The sequence below is a fragment of the Seriola lalandi genome, unplaced genomic scaffold (assembly GCF_002814215.2).
Source record: "Seriola lalandi dorsalis isolate HSWRI2012SDOR001 ecotype SW California unplaced genomic scaffold, Sedor1 jcf7180002054949, whole genome shotgun sequence".
NCBI classification, from domain to species: Eukaryota; Metazoa; Chordata; class Actinopteri; order Carangiformes; family Carangidae; genus Seriola; species Seriola lalandi.
The window spans coordinates 1,834,503-1,850,981 of record NW_019525500.1 but is presented as its reverse complement, the minus strand read 5'-3'; the positions used below and the strand labels follow the sequence as shown (position 1 = coordinate 1,850,981).

The window sequence follows — 16,479 nt, the reverse complement described above, 5'->3', positions numbered from 1 at the left end:
AATGCTAGTATTTAAAACTGTTAGTTCCCATTGGCCTCTGTTATTATGTGCCCTGCTTTTTGGAAGTCAGCTAGACACCCTTCAAGCACTTAAGAGACAATGTGGATGTGACTACACCTCAGGGCTACATTACTGCTACAGTCCACAGGCATCATCTGAAAGGTGAACACTTTTCTATGCTGCCTGCTCCAAATTACCTTTCTTTTTTTTTCTCCCTATTACATCATTAAGCATAACTCATGAGCAAAGCAATATTAGCGGATATAAATGTAGTGTCTATGCGGTTCAGTACGGACCTGTTTTCAGCGTTGGTGAGGTTGCCTGTGCACTCGTTGACTTCTAGAGGGCACTCACATGGACACTCACACTCATTCTGCTCCATCCTGAAAGACACATATACCATGAGCTCTGTCCACATATGTAACGCTTCATTAGCAGAGTTTTTGTTTGGTTGCATGATGTGACTGTAAATACAATTCACACAATCTGTGATGACTCTGCAGCTGCAGTATACTGTCATATCTGGAGCTTTACTTAACAAATGTGCACAAAATCAGACTTGTTCTTTAATATTTCCCAAGTGCTATCATCTAACAGTAAATCCCTCACTGGTGTGTGGGTAAAGCAGAGACCTGTGGCAGTTGAGGCAGAGCCGGTCCACGGTGCTGCAGGCGCAGAACGCCAGAGAGTCACACGTCTCGTTGACGATACCGGCGAAGGCGTTGGTACCAGGGATTCTGGTCAGACGGTATTTTGAACAGTGGCTGCCATGGACCAGATTGGTGAGGTCCCCCTGGAGTAGAGGTAGAGGTAGAGGTAGAGAGAGAGAGAGAGAGAGAGAGAGAGAGAGAGAGAGAGAGAGAGAGAGATCAACACATCATCCCATGGGGGAACTGGAAATTTATAGTACTTTATAATCCTATTTAAAACCCAGTTCACCAAAAATTCAAAACATTAGGATCTATCTAGGAACAAAACAATCTATGAGCATATAAATAAACAAGAAATCAGTATAGTAACCAGTAAGCAACATGAAGTATTTAGACAAACTCAGATTTGAATTTGTGACATTATATTAAAGCTGCTCCTTGTTAACCTAAAAGTGGGAAATGAAGACGTGCTGAAAAACAATAAAAGTACACCTTTTAAATTGGGATATACAGCATACTCTCAGACTCCTTAACTACACACTGCACACTACACTGCAGTTTTAATAGTGTAGGAATAATTCATGGTTGCGACACCAATGGTCACCACTAGGAAGCAGTGTTATACTATCAAATATTAACATACTGCTTACAAAGGCCTTGAGGAGTGAGGAGCCTGTGTGTGTCTGTATGTCTCCTGTGTTGCCATCAATACATCCAGTCTCTCTGTGCGTCTCTGACTTACCACGATGCTGGTGTTGAACTTGTAGAAGCGCTGCACGGTGCGGTCGCTGAAGCTGTTGCACAGGTTCTTCTTGACAAAATTGGGATGGTTAAGGATGTCGTTAGCCACCAGAGGCTCCTGCCATCAGGAAAACAGAAGGACAAATTGAGGAATGAAATATTAAGAAGGCGACAGTTTCTAATGTTTGGCCATCGGTAAAGGACATGTTTAGAATGAAAGGAACGTTGAATGGTTTATTTATATCTGATGTGACTGATACACTGTGTGTGGTTGTGTTACATCTGTGTAATTGTCTCTGGGTGCTTTACCTTGTGTGTGATGTGCTGTTGCTCTGCAGGGGCATGACCTTTGGGGTCAATGAGAGTGGGATGTGCTACCAAGTAGCCTCTGTCCTCCATTATGAAGCACCTGCAATATACACACACAAATGTAAATGTGATTCTTAATTCTTTAAGGTTTAACGGCAGAAGAACAGTTTGGATAAATTCAAAGAATATATGTCGATTATTTGTTTGGATCCTTAAATTTTTTTTTTCCCAGTGCTAAATTCAGCTTAAATCATATGTATAATACAGCTCCATTCTGCTTCCCTCTGTTCCTGCCAAATATTGCTCCTCTCCGCCCCACACCCCCTTTGAGCTAATCCTGTCTTATATGGCCTCAGAACACCAACAGAGAGAGCATATCAAGGAGAAGGAGAGAGAGAGAGAGAGAGAGAGAGAGAGAGAGAGAGAGAGAGAGAGAGAGAGGGGACTGGAAGTGGAGGGGGTGGAAAAGAAAAGATGAAGAAAAAATTAAAAAGGGAGACATTAAAGCTGGAGAAAGTATGTAGGACTGAGGCAGCAGCAACGCCACATCTCCAGCAGGAATGCTGTGATAATCAGCTTATCTCATTTTCCCCCTCTCTCTTTTTTTCTTCTTGATCTCTCTGGAAGCTGAATTCTTGCTCAGTAAAACAGAAATGTTGCCACCCCAAAAGACAATCAGGGGGGAAATCAAGAAGAAGAAACTGAAAAAGAAGCAATGATATCGCGAAAAGAAGCGAGAAGAACAGAACAAGAGACGGTCGTCCGATCATCACATCCATTCATTCTTTTACCTGATCTTGTTGCCTTTGTCCTGGTTGCAGATGGGCAGCAGGTCGAGCAAGACTTTATAGAAGTAGCGAAGGGTGAAGTCGATGCCCATCACTGCGACTGCATAACCAGGAGCCATCTGAGAGCTGGAGAGAGAGAAAGAGCAGAGAGGACAGAGCAGAAGACGTCCAGAGAAAAGTAACAGACAGAAGAAATTATTTTAAAAAAATAAAATAAAAAATCTGTGACACTGTTTGCTGTGATTGTGTGGTGAGCTGCATGTTGAAAGTGTATGGCTCATTACTCTGCAGACCTTTAGGATAACATGAATGAAAATCCCGCCTAAACTCAAACACAAAATACACACTACACACACATACACCTGCACGGTCTGTAAATCTGTGTTTACAGATTACAGGCTGCGTGATTGTATGCTCACTGAGCCAGCACACAACAGCACACTAATCCTGGTTTATCACATGCTGATACTGACTGTTTGTGTGTACACTGAACATTTGCATGGACCATGGTAAACAGTTCTTATTGTGCGGATGCAAACAGTGACGCTGGCCATTGTGGTGAGTTGCACTTTAAGGTCACTGAGCTAGAAACATAAACATGCTAATCTCAGCGACAGTCACAGACTTTTCCAATCCTCCCATTCGCACCGGCTGTGTAGAAAACATCACTGCTATAACTTATACTATAACTTTTAAAACTGGCCGAAGGGACGTGGTGTGACACTCAATTTGTTATTTGGCTCTTCTTCCTTCAGTTGGTAGGAATACAATGACTCGCCCGAGGGGACTTTGGAAGAGCACATACTTGAAGATAACTGTGACTGAACCCAGACTATTCAGATGAAGAATATTATGTCACTCACTACACAGCCCCCAAGCAAAACTGGTCAATGGTCTCCTTTAGTTTCCCTCAAATTATTTCCTCTCTTCAGAGATGGTGAGATCTGGCTGAAGTGATTTCCGGGCTGAGATCCTAACTGCCCACAATGATGTCTGGGCTCATAACAACAATGAATCTGTTGATGAGCAATTATCTAATAAGGAGAGCTGATCATTTTATTGCCTAAGTGTAAAAAAAAAAAAATCACCCAAATTCAACCATGAAAATGCTTAAGTGTATACTTCCATTAAACAGAAACTTCAGGAAGAGACCGGTCAAACGGTTTCATGGCAGAGAAGTTTATTGTGGGGAAAGCACACATACCTGGAGGCGTGGATGGTGTGGCTGATTGTGACAACGTATCCCGCCCCACCCACATCCAGGTATGGCCCCGTGAAGGTGATGAGGCCAGGGTTAGCCACAGCATGCTGGTACCTGCACAACACATCACACAGGCAGGGGGTTATCTCACATAGTTAAAACCATCTCATACCCTTTCCCTGACTAACAAGAGGTCAATGAGGTCATTTTTTAAGATGCTTCACAGGTTTTCATTCATTCAACCCCGGGACATTTGAGAATGTGAACTGTACTTTTTGAGGGGAAATCCGAGCATTGCTGGTGCATTAGTTTTGGTTTTGACTGCACACAAACTGTCATTTATTGATGATCTTAATTGACTTCAATTTACTTTACTTTGGAAAAAATGTATTATACTGTAGGCTGAACTATAAAAGCCCCTTACAATTCAACAGTTTGATGAGGAACCTTAACCGGATTGAACACAGTAAAGGCAGTAGATCATTAAGCACAAACATGCACCTGCAGTTTGGACACATACTCATTCCCTTTAACTACTTTCTACCCAACACTCTTTCATAAATCCTTTTGCTTCCCTAAAACACACACACACACACACACACACACACACACACACACACACACACACACACACACACACACACACCTTCACTCTTTTTCTCCCCCTCTTCACACCCTCCAAAGTAAGCCTCACCATTGTCTGCGGGTCGGGTCGAAGGCTTTGTCCATCAGCGATCCTGGGTAAATCCGGAGCACCCCACTGGGGGTTGCTATGTAACGGCGCACAATGTAGCAGTTGAGGCTACTCATTTCCATTAGTGTCATCCACTCATCCGTGACGTGACTGGTCGCCATAACCTCGTTCCTGACAGAAGACTGCAGAGGAGCGGGGATGGAGGGATGGAGGCAGACAGAGGGAGGAGAGAGGCGTTGAGGGTAGAAAGAAAGGTGAGAGGAGATAAGGAGGGGAGGAAGAGGTAAGGAGGGAGGAGGAGAGGAGAAGTAAGAGATTTAATCTCGGGTTAGCTTGAGATGTAAGTCTGCTTAAACTCTGGGAAACTTTCTGGCTTCCAGTCAAACCACAAACAATATGAGAAAAAAGTTCATCCTGTTTTGAAACAGGCACAATGATGCTGCATCTAAACTTGAACTTATTGTACTGCATTGTAAGATATACGATCATTCTGATCAAGAAATCACAAATAACAAGCCTTAGGCAACCAGTATTCAGGAATAAATTTGGACTTCATAAGTCCTAAAGCCCTGAAAAACACCCTGAAAAATCACATCTCAGTACCATTTTCATAGAAGCTTCAAAGTTTGAAAGAGGTGATCAGGTCACTGGAGGGGGCCTTTAAGACCAGCCTGGGAATCAGAGCTGGGACTGAAGCTTAGAGTTTAAACTCTAACCCCCTTCTCCCCCCAGGACAGGAATGCACACAGACTGCCAAAACCACGTGGGTGTTTATCCCTGACTTAAAGATGCAGAACTTTGTTTAAGATTTGTGAATTTTAAGCAGCCTAAAAAAAATCTAGATATGCTTGTCAGATGGAACAGAAGTAAAAGGTGCATTAAAAGAACTCATACATAAAAAAAAACTGTCTTGGGGCAAATAAATTGTGCTTAATAGTGTTTGTACATATTTGCATGCGGGAATATTTGTGTACATGCCTGTAACCTGACCGCTGGGATGGCTGTGTGCCATATGTTTGTCAGGTAAACAACATTAATTCTTGCTTTTGAGTGTGTGTGCTGCCAGGCTGGTTTTCGTCACGACTCATATGTAAGTTTCCAGGCTTGGGTGCTTGTGTACCTTGAGGCCTGGGTTGGCTATGAGCCGGGTGTTATCACTCAGGTAGGCGGTGTAGTGCTCCACCATACGCTTTGTTTCTGGCTGACTGAGGTGCTCATAGGGAGAGGAGAAGCTACCAGCTGCCAACATCACTGTGGGGGACTCTGGGAAAGAGAGACAGTGAGAGGTGTTCAATTGAATCAATGTTTTAAAGCTGGTTACGGGGGGAAAAAAAGTTTGGAAATAAAGTTATTAGTTGAAGTTATTGTACATTAGTCCAGGTCTCTGGATGTGGTGCTTTTCTTACCAACAGTGGCAAGCTGTTTGAAGTGCAGACAGGAACTGGGTTGACCCAGCAGGTCTAAACGGTGGTAGAGCAGCTTTGAACTGGGAGCTGTGTTCAGGTTCTTCAGCTGCTTTACTGGGATCTCAGGCTGCACGTACACAATGCACAGGATGAACGACGTGTCCTGAACCTAGAGGACAAGACAGGACAGGAGGACAGTTACCCTCCCTGACTGTAAGTATGTTCATTTTCATGATAAAAAACAACTTTCACCCCAAGAACATGCTCCGTGACCATGGCGAGCCTACGAATAAAATACAGGCTGTTAATGTAATTTATAGGATCCACTCCAACATATTTTGTCCAAACTAGACGCCAGAGAGACCGTGACATTACACACACTCTCCATCCCTATGTGTCTTCTCTTCTTTTTTTTTCCAGTGTTTAGTGTCAGACATCAGAGCTGGTGTTTTATAGGCTGCAGGCATCTTCCAGAGGAGATAAATGTTCCAGTTTAACAACTGCTTTCACCCAACTGATTCTAAATAAACCATGCAGCACCAGTCTGCTGCTAAATTCTGAGACCTTGTTATTAAATCATGCAAACTGTCAAACAAACAGTAAACAGCTTTCAGAAAGATCCAGGAGCTTCTGGTCCCTGAACAGGAAACAGGGGAAAATGGCCTTAGCTTCAAATCTTAATTCTGGTCACAATCACAAGAATGTTAACTAATATTAACTACTCATAAATGAATGACCTGATATCATCGGGCCAACAAAAGGACAGAATGGTGTGGGAAACAACAAACTCTTTTGGATTGATGCTCTCTCAGGCAATTTACTATTTTACTGGCTCTGGAAAGTTCATTTTAAAAAACCGAGACAGCTGCCAAACTCATGGCAAAGGTGACGCGTTTGAACTCGCCTGTGTGGGAAAAAAAAGAAACAAAATGTCAAAAGCTTTTTAAAAAAGGCTAAAAGTGAAATGCCTGAATTAAGTGTGATATTTCTGCTCCTGCCAAAAGTTTAAATGTCAGAAAGCAAAAAGAGTCAATATGGCGTGATGTTATTGCTGTCCTGATGCCATTTGTTCCTAAAACACGACACTTCAAGCCCTGAGAGGAAAAGCAGATCGGAGGGATAGACAGTTTCTGGGTGTGGGAGCACTTGGTCTTTATTACACCAACTGATTTAAGTTGGCGGGGGGGGGTTTAGTGGAGACACAAAGGCTGGGAACATAAATCTCTATACCGCTTTTAGACAGCGGTACAGTAATAACAAAGAGCTATGGACAGAAATGGAAGAGTTGGAGAGAAAGTATATGAGTGAGTTATGATCCCAGCATGATAAAGCCTCACTGGCCCTGAGCCAAAGATGATCATTTGTTTCTGGTATTGAGTGTGTTCTGCTTCACAGATATGATCCTTTTGGGACAAATTAAGAAAAAAATAAGCAACTGCCAGTTTATAATTTCCATCTTCACATGTGTAAATTTACAATTACTCTCTGGCAAGAAAAATACTGTATCCTACTGCATCATTTGTTTGACTCCTCTGCAGGCATGCTCTTGCTATAAGAACAAGATGATGTTGCGTGTACTACTGTATGTAAGGACTTCTTATTGCAAATAGCTTTTAAATGTATGCAAGTTTTCTTACGTGTGTGTTTTTGCGAGCAGAAAATACAGAGGAAAGAGTTTGTGGTCCAATCTGGGCTGAAGGCAAAATGTTGAGACAGTGAAACTAAATGTTGTCTCAGCTGTCTACACCATCGCGTACCAGTTTCCAGGCGTAGCTGACATTGTATGCCTCTTTGCTGTTGTCCCTGAGCCGGTTGGTGTGCCAGGACAGAGAGGAGTTGACTGGAACAGCGATGACCTGACTGCCCAGGGGGAGGCTGCAAGAAACACACAGCATGTATCAGTCACGAAATATATTATATTTGTATCAATAGCTTTAATTCAGTGATAATTTCCTACCTGAGGATGTTCTGTCGGACAGCAGGGAATCCTGGGATGTTCTCGTAGTGGATAATGTCAGTGTGCAGGGGAGGCTCTGTCATCAGGTAAGGCCGTGTCAGCGATGGGTGCATCAGGGTGTAACCTGGGAAATCAAACAAGTTCGCACCAGCAGCATCGTTAAATACCGCTCACGCATACTGAGACAGAAACAAAAACATGCCGGTAAAAGAAAAACTGGATCTTCATAATTCATGAAAACAACAAACTGTTATGAACCAGCAACATAACAAAATGTAAAAAATAAAAATTTGAAGGGGTCTGAAGACTTTCTGAATGCAGTGTGAAACATTTCAAAGGGAGGAAAAATCTCCTGCTTCTTCCTATTTTGGAGTGTGGAATTACAAACTCTTATTTGTTTGTAACACCTGATAAATTTAGACATTTGCCGGCTCTCCCAAAAACCAGCTGTGGGTGGTAGATGGATCACAATCGCAAAGAAATTTACTTTAGGCAGTATACACATTACATTATTACATTACATTTCCTCACTTGGCAGATGCTTTTATCCAAAGTGACCTACAAGTGAGGGACAACACTAAGCGCTGGCCTAAGTACCAACAACTACATCTTTTTAATAGGTGCAAGGAGATCAAGTAGAACTGCACTGAAAGAGCATAGTAAGTGTTAGTTAGGCATGTCAATGTATAGGCCATGACCATTACAACACTTGATATTTGAATCTAATAATATAAAGCTGTTGATGCTACAATGTCACAGCATAAATCAAAGTGGACAATGCTCTGTTTTAATCTCCAAAATCTAAAATTTCACTGAGTAAAAAAAACAACAACATTTAACCTGTTCTAATGGAGCTCCAACACAGTGCTGAGGAGGGTAGTGCTGTGATAAACACAGCTCCTAACAGCAGCAGGAATCATTTTGGGAGCCAAAAAGCCCTCGAGAAAAACTGGATAAAAAGCCCATCTGTTTTGAAGGGAGTCAACAAACAACATTTTTTTTTTTTTTTTTTTTTTTACACAGTTCTAATACACTGTGTTTGTCTAGTGAAAAAGAGAGTGTGTGTGTATTTAACAAAGTAGCAGCAGGTGTGGTGAATCACACTCTTAATCTGCTGTATAAGGCATCTCTGTTCTTAATGAATACAGCTGACTGCAGTGCTTGTCATACATAAATCTCTACGTAATTCTGTTCAGGTAGCGGCTTGTTTAATGCACATACAGTCTCATGAAGTCGATGAATAAGATCAACTAAATGCAAATATATGTCTAATACTCATCCACTATTTTTAGCCTCAGAAGCCACTTGTCAGCGGCATATTTACCTAATTATATTTACGTAAACTCTAATTGGCAGCAGCCAATTTAAATGCCAGCTAATAACTTTAATGGTAGTCATTTGTCAGTGTTCACCAAGTTGCTGCACTAATAAGCACGGTGCAGTAATAAGCTATAATTTGATGGCATATTTATTACAATAATAAACATTTTAAAGGGAAAAAAAGAGACTCACTGAATGAGCGCAGCAGAGGAACAAAACTCGCGCAGCTGCAAAAATTAACTCGCAATAATTAACTTTAATTCTGAAAAATTCTGATGATGAACACACTCCAGGTCCAGGAGAGTACATGTCATTTATTCTGAATGTTTTATGACTTTCCTCTACCACATTTTACCTCACCTCTAAACGTCTCCCACCTGTCCTTAATCTTCACCTTAGCCTTCCTCTAAGCTCCTCAGAAACTTCTGCCGCCATTCTCTTCAGCTTATGCATTTTTTTAAATTTTTTTTTATTCCTTCCTCCTTCTTGCATTTAATCACCACAGTTCAGCCTCCCAGGCTCCAAACCATTTACAAATCAAGCCTGGTTATTGCAGTTTTAGTTTCCAGTAAAAATGTGTCCCCTGCGTAACATTTCAAGTTAGTTAGGTTTATTTATTTTACAGTTTTCAAAAGGGGTGGCATTTAAAAAGGTAGAAAATACAAGGTGAGAGGCACATTTATCCACAAAGGTGTGAAAATCAGACACCCTGCGAGCACTCCACAAACTCTGCCCTTCACATTACTGACATTCCTCCTTACGACACCGTACATTTTCACCTGTGTGTTGGCAGCAGCAGATGCAGAGTGTGTTCCGGAAAGACAGAGAAATACTGCAACTGAAATTTGGATCATGTTTCTGAACAACAGGCTGGAGCAAATAGTTCTGCATTGGCTCTCCCTTTACACTTTTGGATTGAAAACAACTATTATTAAACAACTCTATTAAACGTATAAAAGTGTAGGTGTGTGTTAGCTGCAAATGCATTAAAAATCCAGTTCACAGCTTTCAAAAAAAGTTACAGCTTTATTTCTAGTTTTGATTTTTAGTTTGCTGCAGCTATCCCGTCAACCGGGCAGGAAGACAATGTCACCAAGAGCAGTGTCACCTTTTTTTTCCTACAACTATCTGTCCATTAATGACACTTGTCTACAGGCCCACAGAGCACCAGTGTACAGCACCGGCGGTTCTGTCAAGACCCCCTCAGCTGGGGCCAAGACAAACCCAGACCGGACATGAGCACTACCGCCCTGCACTGTGGCAACGCGCTGAGGCATGGCTCAACCGAGAATGAAATGCCAAAGAAGTGCCAGTGCTACCAAGAAGACGTCAATTAAGTCTAATAAGGGATAATGGACGTGGAGGAAGTTGAGAAGGACAAAATAAAGTGTAATTCCCCTTGTATGTGAAACAAGAACGCCAAAACGCGCTCTTTTCCAACTATTTGGAGTGTTTCTGCAAGTCCGTGACTAATGAAGATTGATACCACTGGAGTCTGTCGGAGCTGTAGTCTGCACTGATTTTTCCTCATGTTTGTTTGGTTACTGGCTTAGGCAATCTCAGCAACAGGCAATGAGTGACTTTGATTTATTCTGCTGTTTGTATAACCTAGGGAAAACTTTTTTGTAGAGAACAGGCTGTAACAATTTAAAGCTTTGCTTGCTAATACATCTACTAACACCTGCTGTTAGTGCCGCTGACCACAAGTTGAAAAAAAAAAATGGCGGCGGTAGATAATCCTGCCAATTCTTCTGTGATGACGAGCGTGCGTGTCATGGAGCCCGACAACAACGGAGATGGTTACAACCACTTTCCGTTTTCATGCGACTGACCTTTGTTGTCAATGAGGAAGGTGTATGAAGCCAGTGAGTCTTGGTAGTAGGTGACATCCTCTAAGATGTAGGCCAGGTTCACATCCACCCCGACCACGCCCAGCAGCAGGTTACCAAAGTAACACGGCCGGCTCACAGTCATAATAAATCCTGGAGAAGAAGAATCTAACTTCAGTTCATACAATAGCTCACATTGATTATACAAACTCATCTTGTGTTAACCATTTTATTTTATAGGGTTAATTTCATTTATATCTGTGTAGTTCAATCAAACTCAGTCGAGTAAAAGTGTTTATTAGCTTTGTTCCAGACTTTAGAATCGGCTCCCGCATGTGTGATGACAGCTCCCGAAAAGACACCATGCCAACCATAGTTTTGGATTTAGAATACCAACATCTTCTTCTGCTGCCAGAGCAGTGAAAATGTAAAAATACAGTAATGTGCAAATGTTTTAGGCACTTTAGATGTTTAGATTCTTATCCACCATCACATAATACTATCATGGAGGTGAATGATCGGTCCAAAATTAATTCTACAGACATCTAGCCCGAAACTCTCCTGATGGTACAGCCTCCGCAGAGCCCTGATCTCAACAAAAGTCTGCACAAACGTACCAAAGAGAAGTGGTGTTGTTTTAAAGGCAAAAGGTGATCACACAAATTTAATTAATTTTATTTATTTTTAAAAGCATTCTCACTTTACTTTAAGTGCCTAAAACGTTTAGCACAATATTGTAAAAACTGAATAAAAATGGCAACAAGTCAGTATGCAACTGACACAGTTACACATGTATGGCTCTTAAATTTTGTGTGTTTCTTTGACTGACGTGACAAATGTTGAGTTAACAGCCCCAAGTAACTGCGGTCGAGCTGGGTCCAGACTACTCACCGTCTCCCATGGGGTCAGCGTAGGGCAGGCTAAAGCGGGCCAGGTCGATCATGCGGTTGGGCAGGTTGATGTAGAAGCGGCCCACTGTTGTCTCCAGGTTGCTCAGCTGGTTCAGCACCATCATGCTTCCCTTCACCACCGGCATCACCGAGGCTCCCACTGATCCAGATGACGACACCAAAGAGGATCGGTCTGCCGTTCTGTCGACGCCGTACTTCACCGAATTCTGCTCTGCGAGGTCCCTGAGGAAGGCCAACTCCTTCAGGCCCGTTACTCCCTCTTAGGAAGGAGGGAATGGGATAGAGAATGAGTTCAGGATGGGGAGGGAGAGACGACGACGGAATTTGTTTGATTTAATCAAGCGGGGATATTGAAAGCAAATCCGTAACTGATGGCATAGCTAAAGGGCTATTGAATGGGGTGATTGTGCAAATGAAAAGAGGAGGGAGTGGTTGACAGGGAGGTAAAAAGAGGGAACAGCTCTTCACTAAAGAGCGCATGACTCAAATTCCTGTTATAAAAGGAAACACAGTTCTCTTTCCCCTCTAGCTGTAAAAAACAATTCCTTCAAGGAGCTAGAGAAAGAGAAATCACACTCAGGCTGAACTCATGGAGAATCTTTGAGAGGAGAGGTGTGTTTTTGAGAACAATTAAACTCATGCAGTTCACATGGTCAAGCAGCAAGAGGCTCGCATTAAAAGGGATCATTAATCAAGGCACATACTACACGTTGCCACATGGATTTCCCACATTGATATGACGTCAGCAGCAGAGATATTTCACGCACGCAGGCTCTGACTTGTCATCCTGTGTCTCTATAGGCTTTATTCATACAATCCCATGCATCTGCCAGACCCAACTCTCATCTGTCACGCTGAGAAATCACAACAGGAATAAATCCCTCCTCACTTGAAAGAAAATACTGTATATGGTGGAGACTTTAACTTTCCAAGCTTCATAAGGTCATTTAGGGGAGAACGGATGACTACGGCTGGCCCCTACAGCTGTCACCTGGAACATTTGGCATCCCACAACCTATTAGGACGGATAGAGCATAGAATGTTTGCCAGTATCCAATCATTGACTGGATTACAGCAGAATCCCTTTCTAATGCCAAGGCTCTGCTCTGCTGATCATCATGCTGTGGGCGACTGACGGGTGCCATGTCGTCATGGGTGGCAATGTCAAACGAACACAAAGGGGAAAGCTGCTGACAGCACGGGTTTCTGTTCACTTTCATATCTGCGGGAGTAGCCTTTCCCACTGCTGGTCAAAACCTCCACAGGTTACCTTTAAGTAAACCGGACTGAAGAGAAATTGACTGCAGTGAAACCTGCTGCCTTCGGAGATCTCTGATGAAGGGTCCAACAATCAGATCAACTCATCAAAATCTCAAAAAGTGCTGAAAGAAGAAATTGGCAGAAGTCATTTTACCAGATAAATACACCAATAACTGGCTCAAGCTTTTTCAAATGTGAAAGTGTTTTGTTTTTTTCAGATAAAACAAAAGTGAAGACATCATTTTGGGGTCTGTGAAAAGGTGGTGAGCATTTTTCAATTTTTTTTAAAATCACATTTTATACACTATATCATCAATAGAAAGACACAGGTATGTTCTAAATGCAAAGAGTAAGCAGGTAGACCACATGAGGAGGAGAACCTAATAGAAAACATACTGTAAGGTACAAGGCAGCATTTTAGTCAGGCTAACATACACTGTTGTGGTGAGGGGGGGGCAGGCACCTCATCAATGTACACACAAACAACTCTGTATTCTCCTGCCAGGAGACCACCGATCTCCTTCAACAATCAGCACTTCACATTTGGCAAGGGATGCAGGGACTAAGACGCACACAACCCACAGTGGGCCTTTCAGCTGTGTGCAACAGCGTTAGCAACAAAACAAATGTTTTTTGGATATGCAATGCTAATAAACTCGGAGGGCGACAGATTTCTGCATCCTTTTCATCATGGAGCTCTTTAAAAACAGCCAAGGTCCTCTGTCAGTCACACACAGTGAGCAGCACGCCCTTTGAAGTCTCACTCTCTCCTCTCTTAGATGTCCCTCATTTCCATTCTCCAATGCAAAAATTATTTGTATTAATGGTGGACTAATGCATGCACAGCAGACGTGCGTGTGTGCGTGTGTGTGTGCGTGTGTGTGTGTTGCAGAGGGAGGTGGGAATTAGAGGAGGCAGATGCATGGGCAAGCACAATGAAAGAGGAAGAGGAAGCATACACACCAACACACAGGCACACCAACACACACACCAACACACACACCAACACACACACACACACACACGATGGAAACAAAAAGCCTTTGAGGTTTCTGAGCACCTCTCTACAACCTTCAGTCTTCTCTGGAGCACATTGTACCCGAGAGAAAGGATATCGAACAAACACAAACAGCTCCCAGCAGAAGTAAAGAGAAAACGAAGCTCTAGATATGTGCAGAGCAAGAAATTAAATCAGCAGCCTCAGGAGAAAATGTTACCTGTTGTGAGTCGTGTCTTGCAGCAGAAAACAACCATTTTTTAAGGTGTGGACAAATCCAGGTGAACCTCAATCGAAAAACCACCCTCTTTCTTAAATAGGAGTGACCTACCGTTCATGAGGGCGTAGGTGAGGATCATGACTGAGTTGTTAAGGTGTCGGTTCTCCTCTCTGACCACGCTGAGCGTCGCTCTCTTCTCCTGCTCCGACGACTCTCGAGACGTGATACCGGACGACAGGTAGATGATCACCATGTCTGTCGCTGAAGGAGCACACACCGCACATATTAGTTCACACCAAATGAGATGACAAAGAGAGTTGATAAAGCTGTGAGAGGCAATAAAACCTGTACCAGCACGCACGACATGCACGATCAACCACGGTTTAACAATATCGTTTAGGAGGGCTCTTACTGGTGCCCTGCTTGCTGAGGCTGGTGGTGTTTCGGAGTAGCTGGAACGCCTTCTGGAAGCCCGCCGCGTGCTGTGTGGCGCCATCGGAAGCCTTGATGTTGGAGATGAAGGTGCTCATCTTCCTTTTGGTCTCACTGGTGGCTGGAGACAGCAGACTCTTGTAGCACTGGTCCAGAGAGCAGGAACGCACCGTCTCCGCCACTGAGAGAATGGAGATCTGGAGAGGAGTGATGACGAGAGGACAAGGCAGTGGGATTACCACTGGTACCGCTGAACGTTTCCCAAAGCATTTCAGCAGATATGGTGCGCGGTAAATAAAGAAGGAAATAAATAAAGCAAGGTAAGCACGATGAGGTGTCTTTCCTTCCACTAACCTTGTCGTGTTCATCTATGGCGTTAAGGATGACGAGTGCAGAGTCTCGGGCAATCTGAAGCTGGGTGTCCGTAACAGACGCTCCATGGTCGACCATCACCACGATGTGTTTAGACTGGGGGCGAACTGCAGCCACGTACACAGGCCTGCAGGAATACACACATGTATACACACGGAGGTTGGTGTCCAGATCAGATACTGGAGTAGAAAGAAATATAGACACAATCCTCAAACTGAAGATAATATTAACACAGACTGTGACAGTGTGCAGTGATAATAAAATGCTGAAATTAACAGGAATCACAAACAGAGTTAAGTGCATTAACAACGGAAACAAACAGTGTAGTCTTCTATAAGCTGGAATGAATGTTTACCGAAAGCAGCAACGTGACTCTGCAACTGTCTCGTGAATCTGCTGATAAAACAGAACGTCTTCGTCTTTTCCTCTTCTTCTCTTTCCTCGCTCCTCATCTTCTTCCCCTGATCTCTTTTGTCTGAGTTGTCTTTCCCTGTCTGGCCTGCACTCTGCTACACTTTTCACAAGAGGTTCTCCTCCCTTTACTGTCATTTTAGGTGTAGATTCAATGCCTACTGCGTTTCACGTTGTCATTGCTCACTTACGTATCCAGCACCATGTGTGCACAACTTCCAGCAATTATATGGGACGTCTTCAAGGCTCAAAAGGGAATTTTACTTTTCACTTTCTGCCCATGTCTTTTTGAACAATAAAATAAGATTTCCCTATAGGCTCATTGTTACATTGAAAACTGTAATAATATAAAAAAAAACCCAGATACCTCTTATGTTTTCATGACAAAAAGTGAATGACCCTCTGAAGGCAACACAACCGATTTACAAAAAGCAGAATATGTGGCTCACCGTCAGCATAATGACAGGTCTAAATCTATTATTCTGAGGTAATTACAATAGTAGTGTTGAGGTAGTAAAATATTATTAAGATTATTAAAGATTTTTATTTTTATGTTTGGTGTCTGTTACTGTTTGTACATGTATTATCAGCATGGTGGGGTACAGAGGGGTGGGGGGGTCAGCGGCTCTGTGTGTGTGGTCCGCTGGACAAGGAGACAGTAACACAGGGTGGAGAAGGGGAACACTATATTCACAAAGCCTCATTCACACTTGAACCAAGCCAGGCAACGTAATTTCTCTCATGGCCGTATGCCAGCTCACTGACTCGAACAGCAAGAAAAAAAAAAAGTCCAATGGAAATGATTGGGGGGAAAAAAAGGCAACAGAGAGGCAAAGATATATTTTAAAAAAACAAGAGAGAAAGAGACATCTTTCAGCCACGGCCATGAAAAAAAAAAAAGAAAAAAAAAGAAACCCACAACACTGAAGGTGTGAAATTCCAGTGGGCTTTAGTGGTATAGAGCCACATTCCTGCCAAGGG

General features: G+C 42.8%; 1 protein-coding gene across 2 annotated transcripts in view; it reads right to left on the bottom strand.

The window, feature by feature from the left end:
- Positions 1-16,479, bottom strand: part of cachd1 (cache domain containing 1) — an 86,446-nt gene that overhangs the window by 14,770 nt on the left and 55,197 nt on the right. For both annotated transcript variants that reach the window (XM_023394576.2, XM_023394577.2), the window contains exons 6-21: positions 15,070-15,214; positions 14,696-14,912; positions 14,395-14,544; positions 11,787-12,065; positions 10,899-11,048; positions 7,747-7,870; positions 7,547-7,664; positions 5,790-5,958; positions 5,504-5,646; positions 4,384-4,565; positions 3,693-3,803; positions 2,492-2,614; positions 1,701-1,800; positions 1,393-1,509; positions 633-793; positions 297-383 (exon numbers count right to left, since the gene is read on the bottom strand). In XM_023394576.2, coding sequence (XP_023250344.1) covers positions 297-383; positions 633-793; positions 1,393-1,509; positions 1,701-1,800; positions 2,492-2,614; positions 3,693-3,803; positions 4,384-4,565; positions 5,504-5,646; positions 5,790-5,958; positions 7,547-7,664; positions 7,747-7,870; positions 10,899-11,048; positions 11,787-12,065; positions 14,395-14,544; positions 14,696-14,912; positions 15,070-15,214 — 2,376 coding nt within the window. The remainder of the gene's footprint in view (positions 1-296; positions 384-632; positions 794-1,392; positions 1,510-1,700; positions 1,801-2,491; positions 2,615-3,692; positions 3,804-4,383; positions 4,566-5,503; positions 5,647-5,789; positions 5,959-7,546; positions 7,665-7,746; positions 7,871-10,898; positions 11,049-11,786; positions 12,066-14,394; positions 14,545-14,695; positions 14,913-15,069; positions 15,215-16,479) is intronic.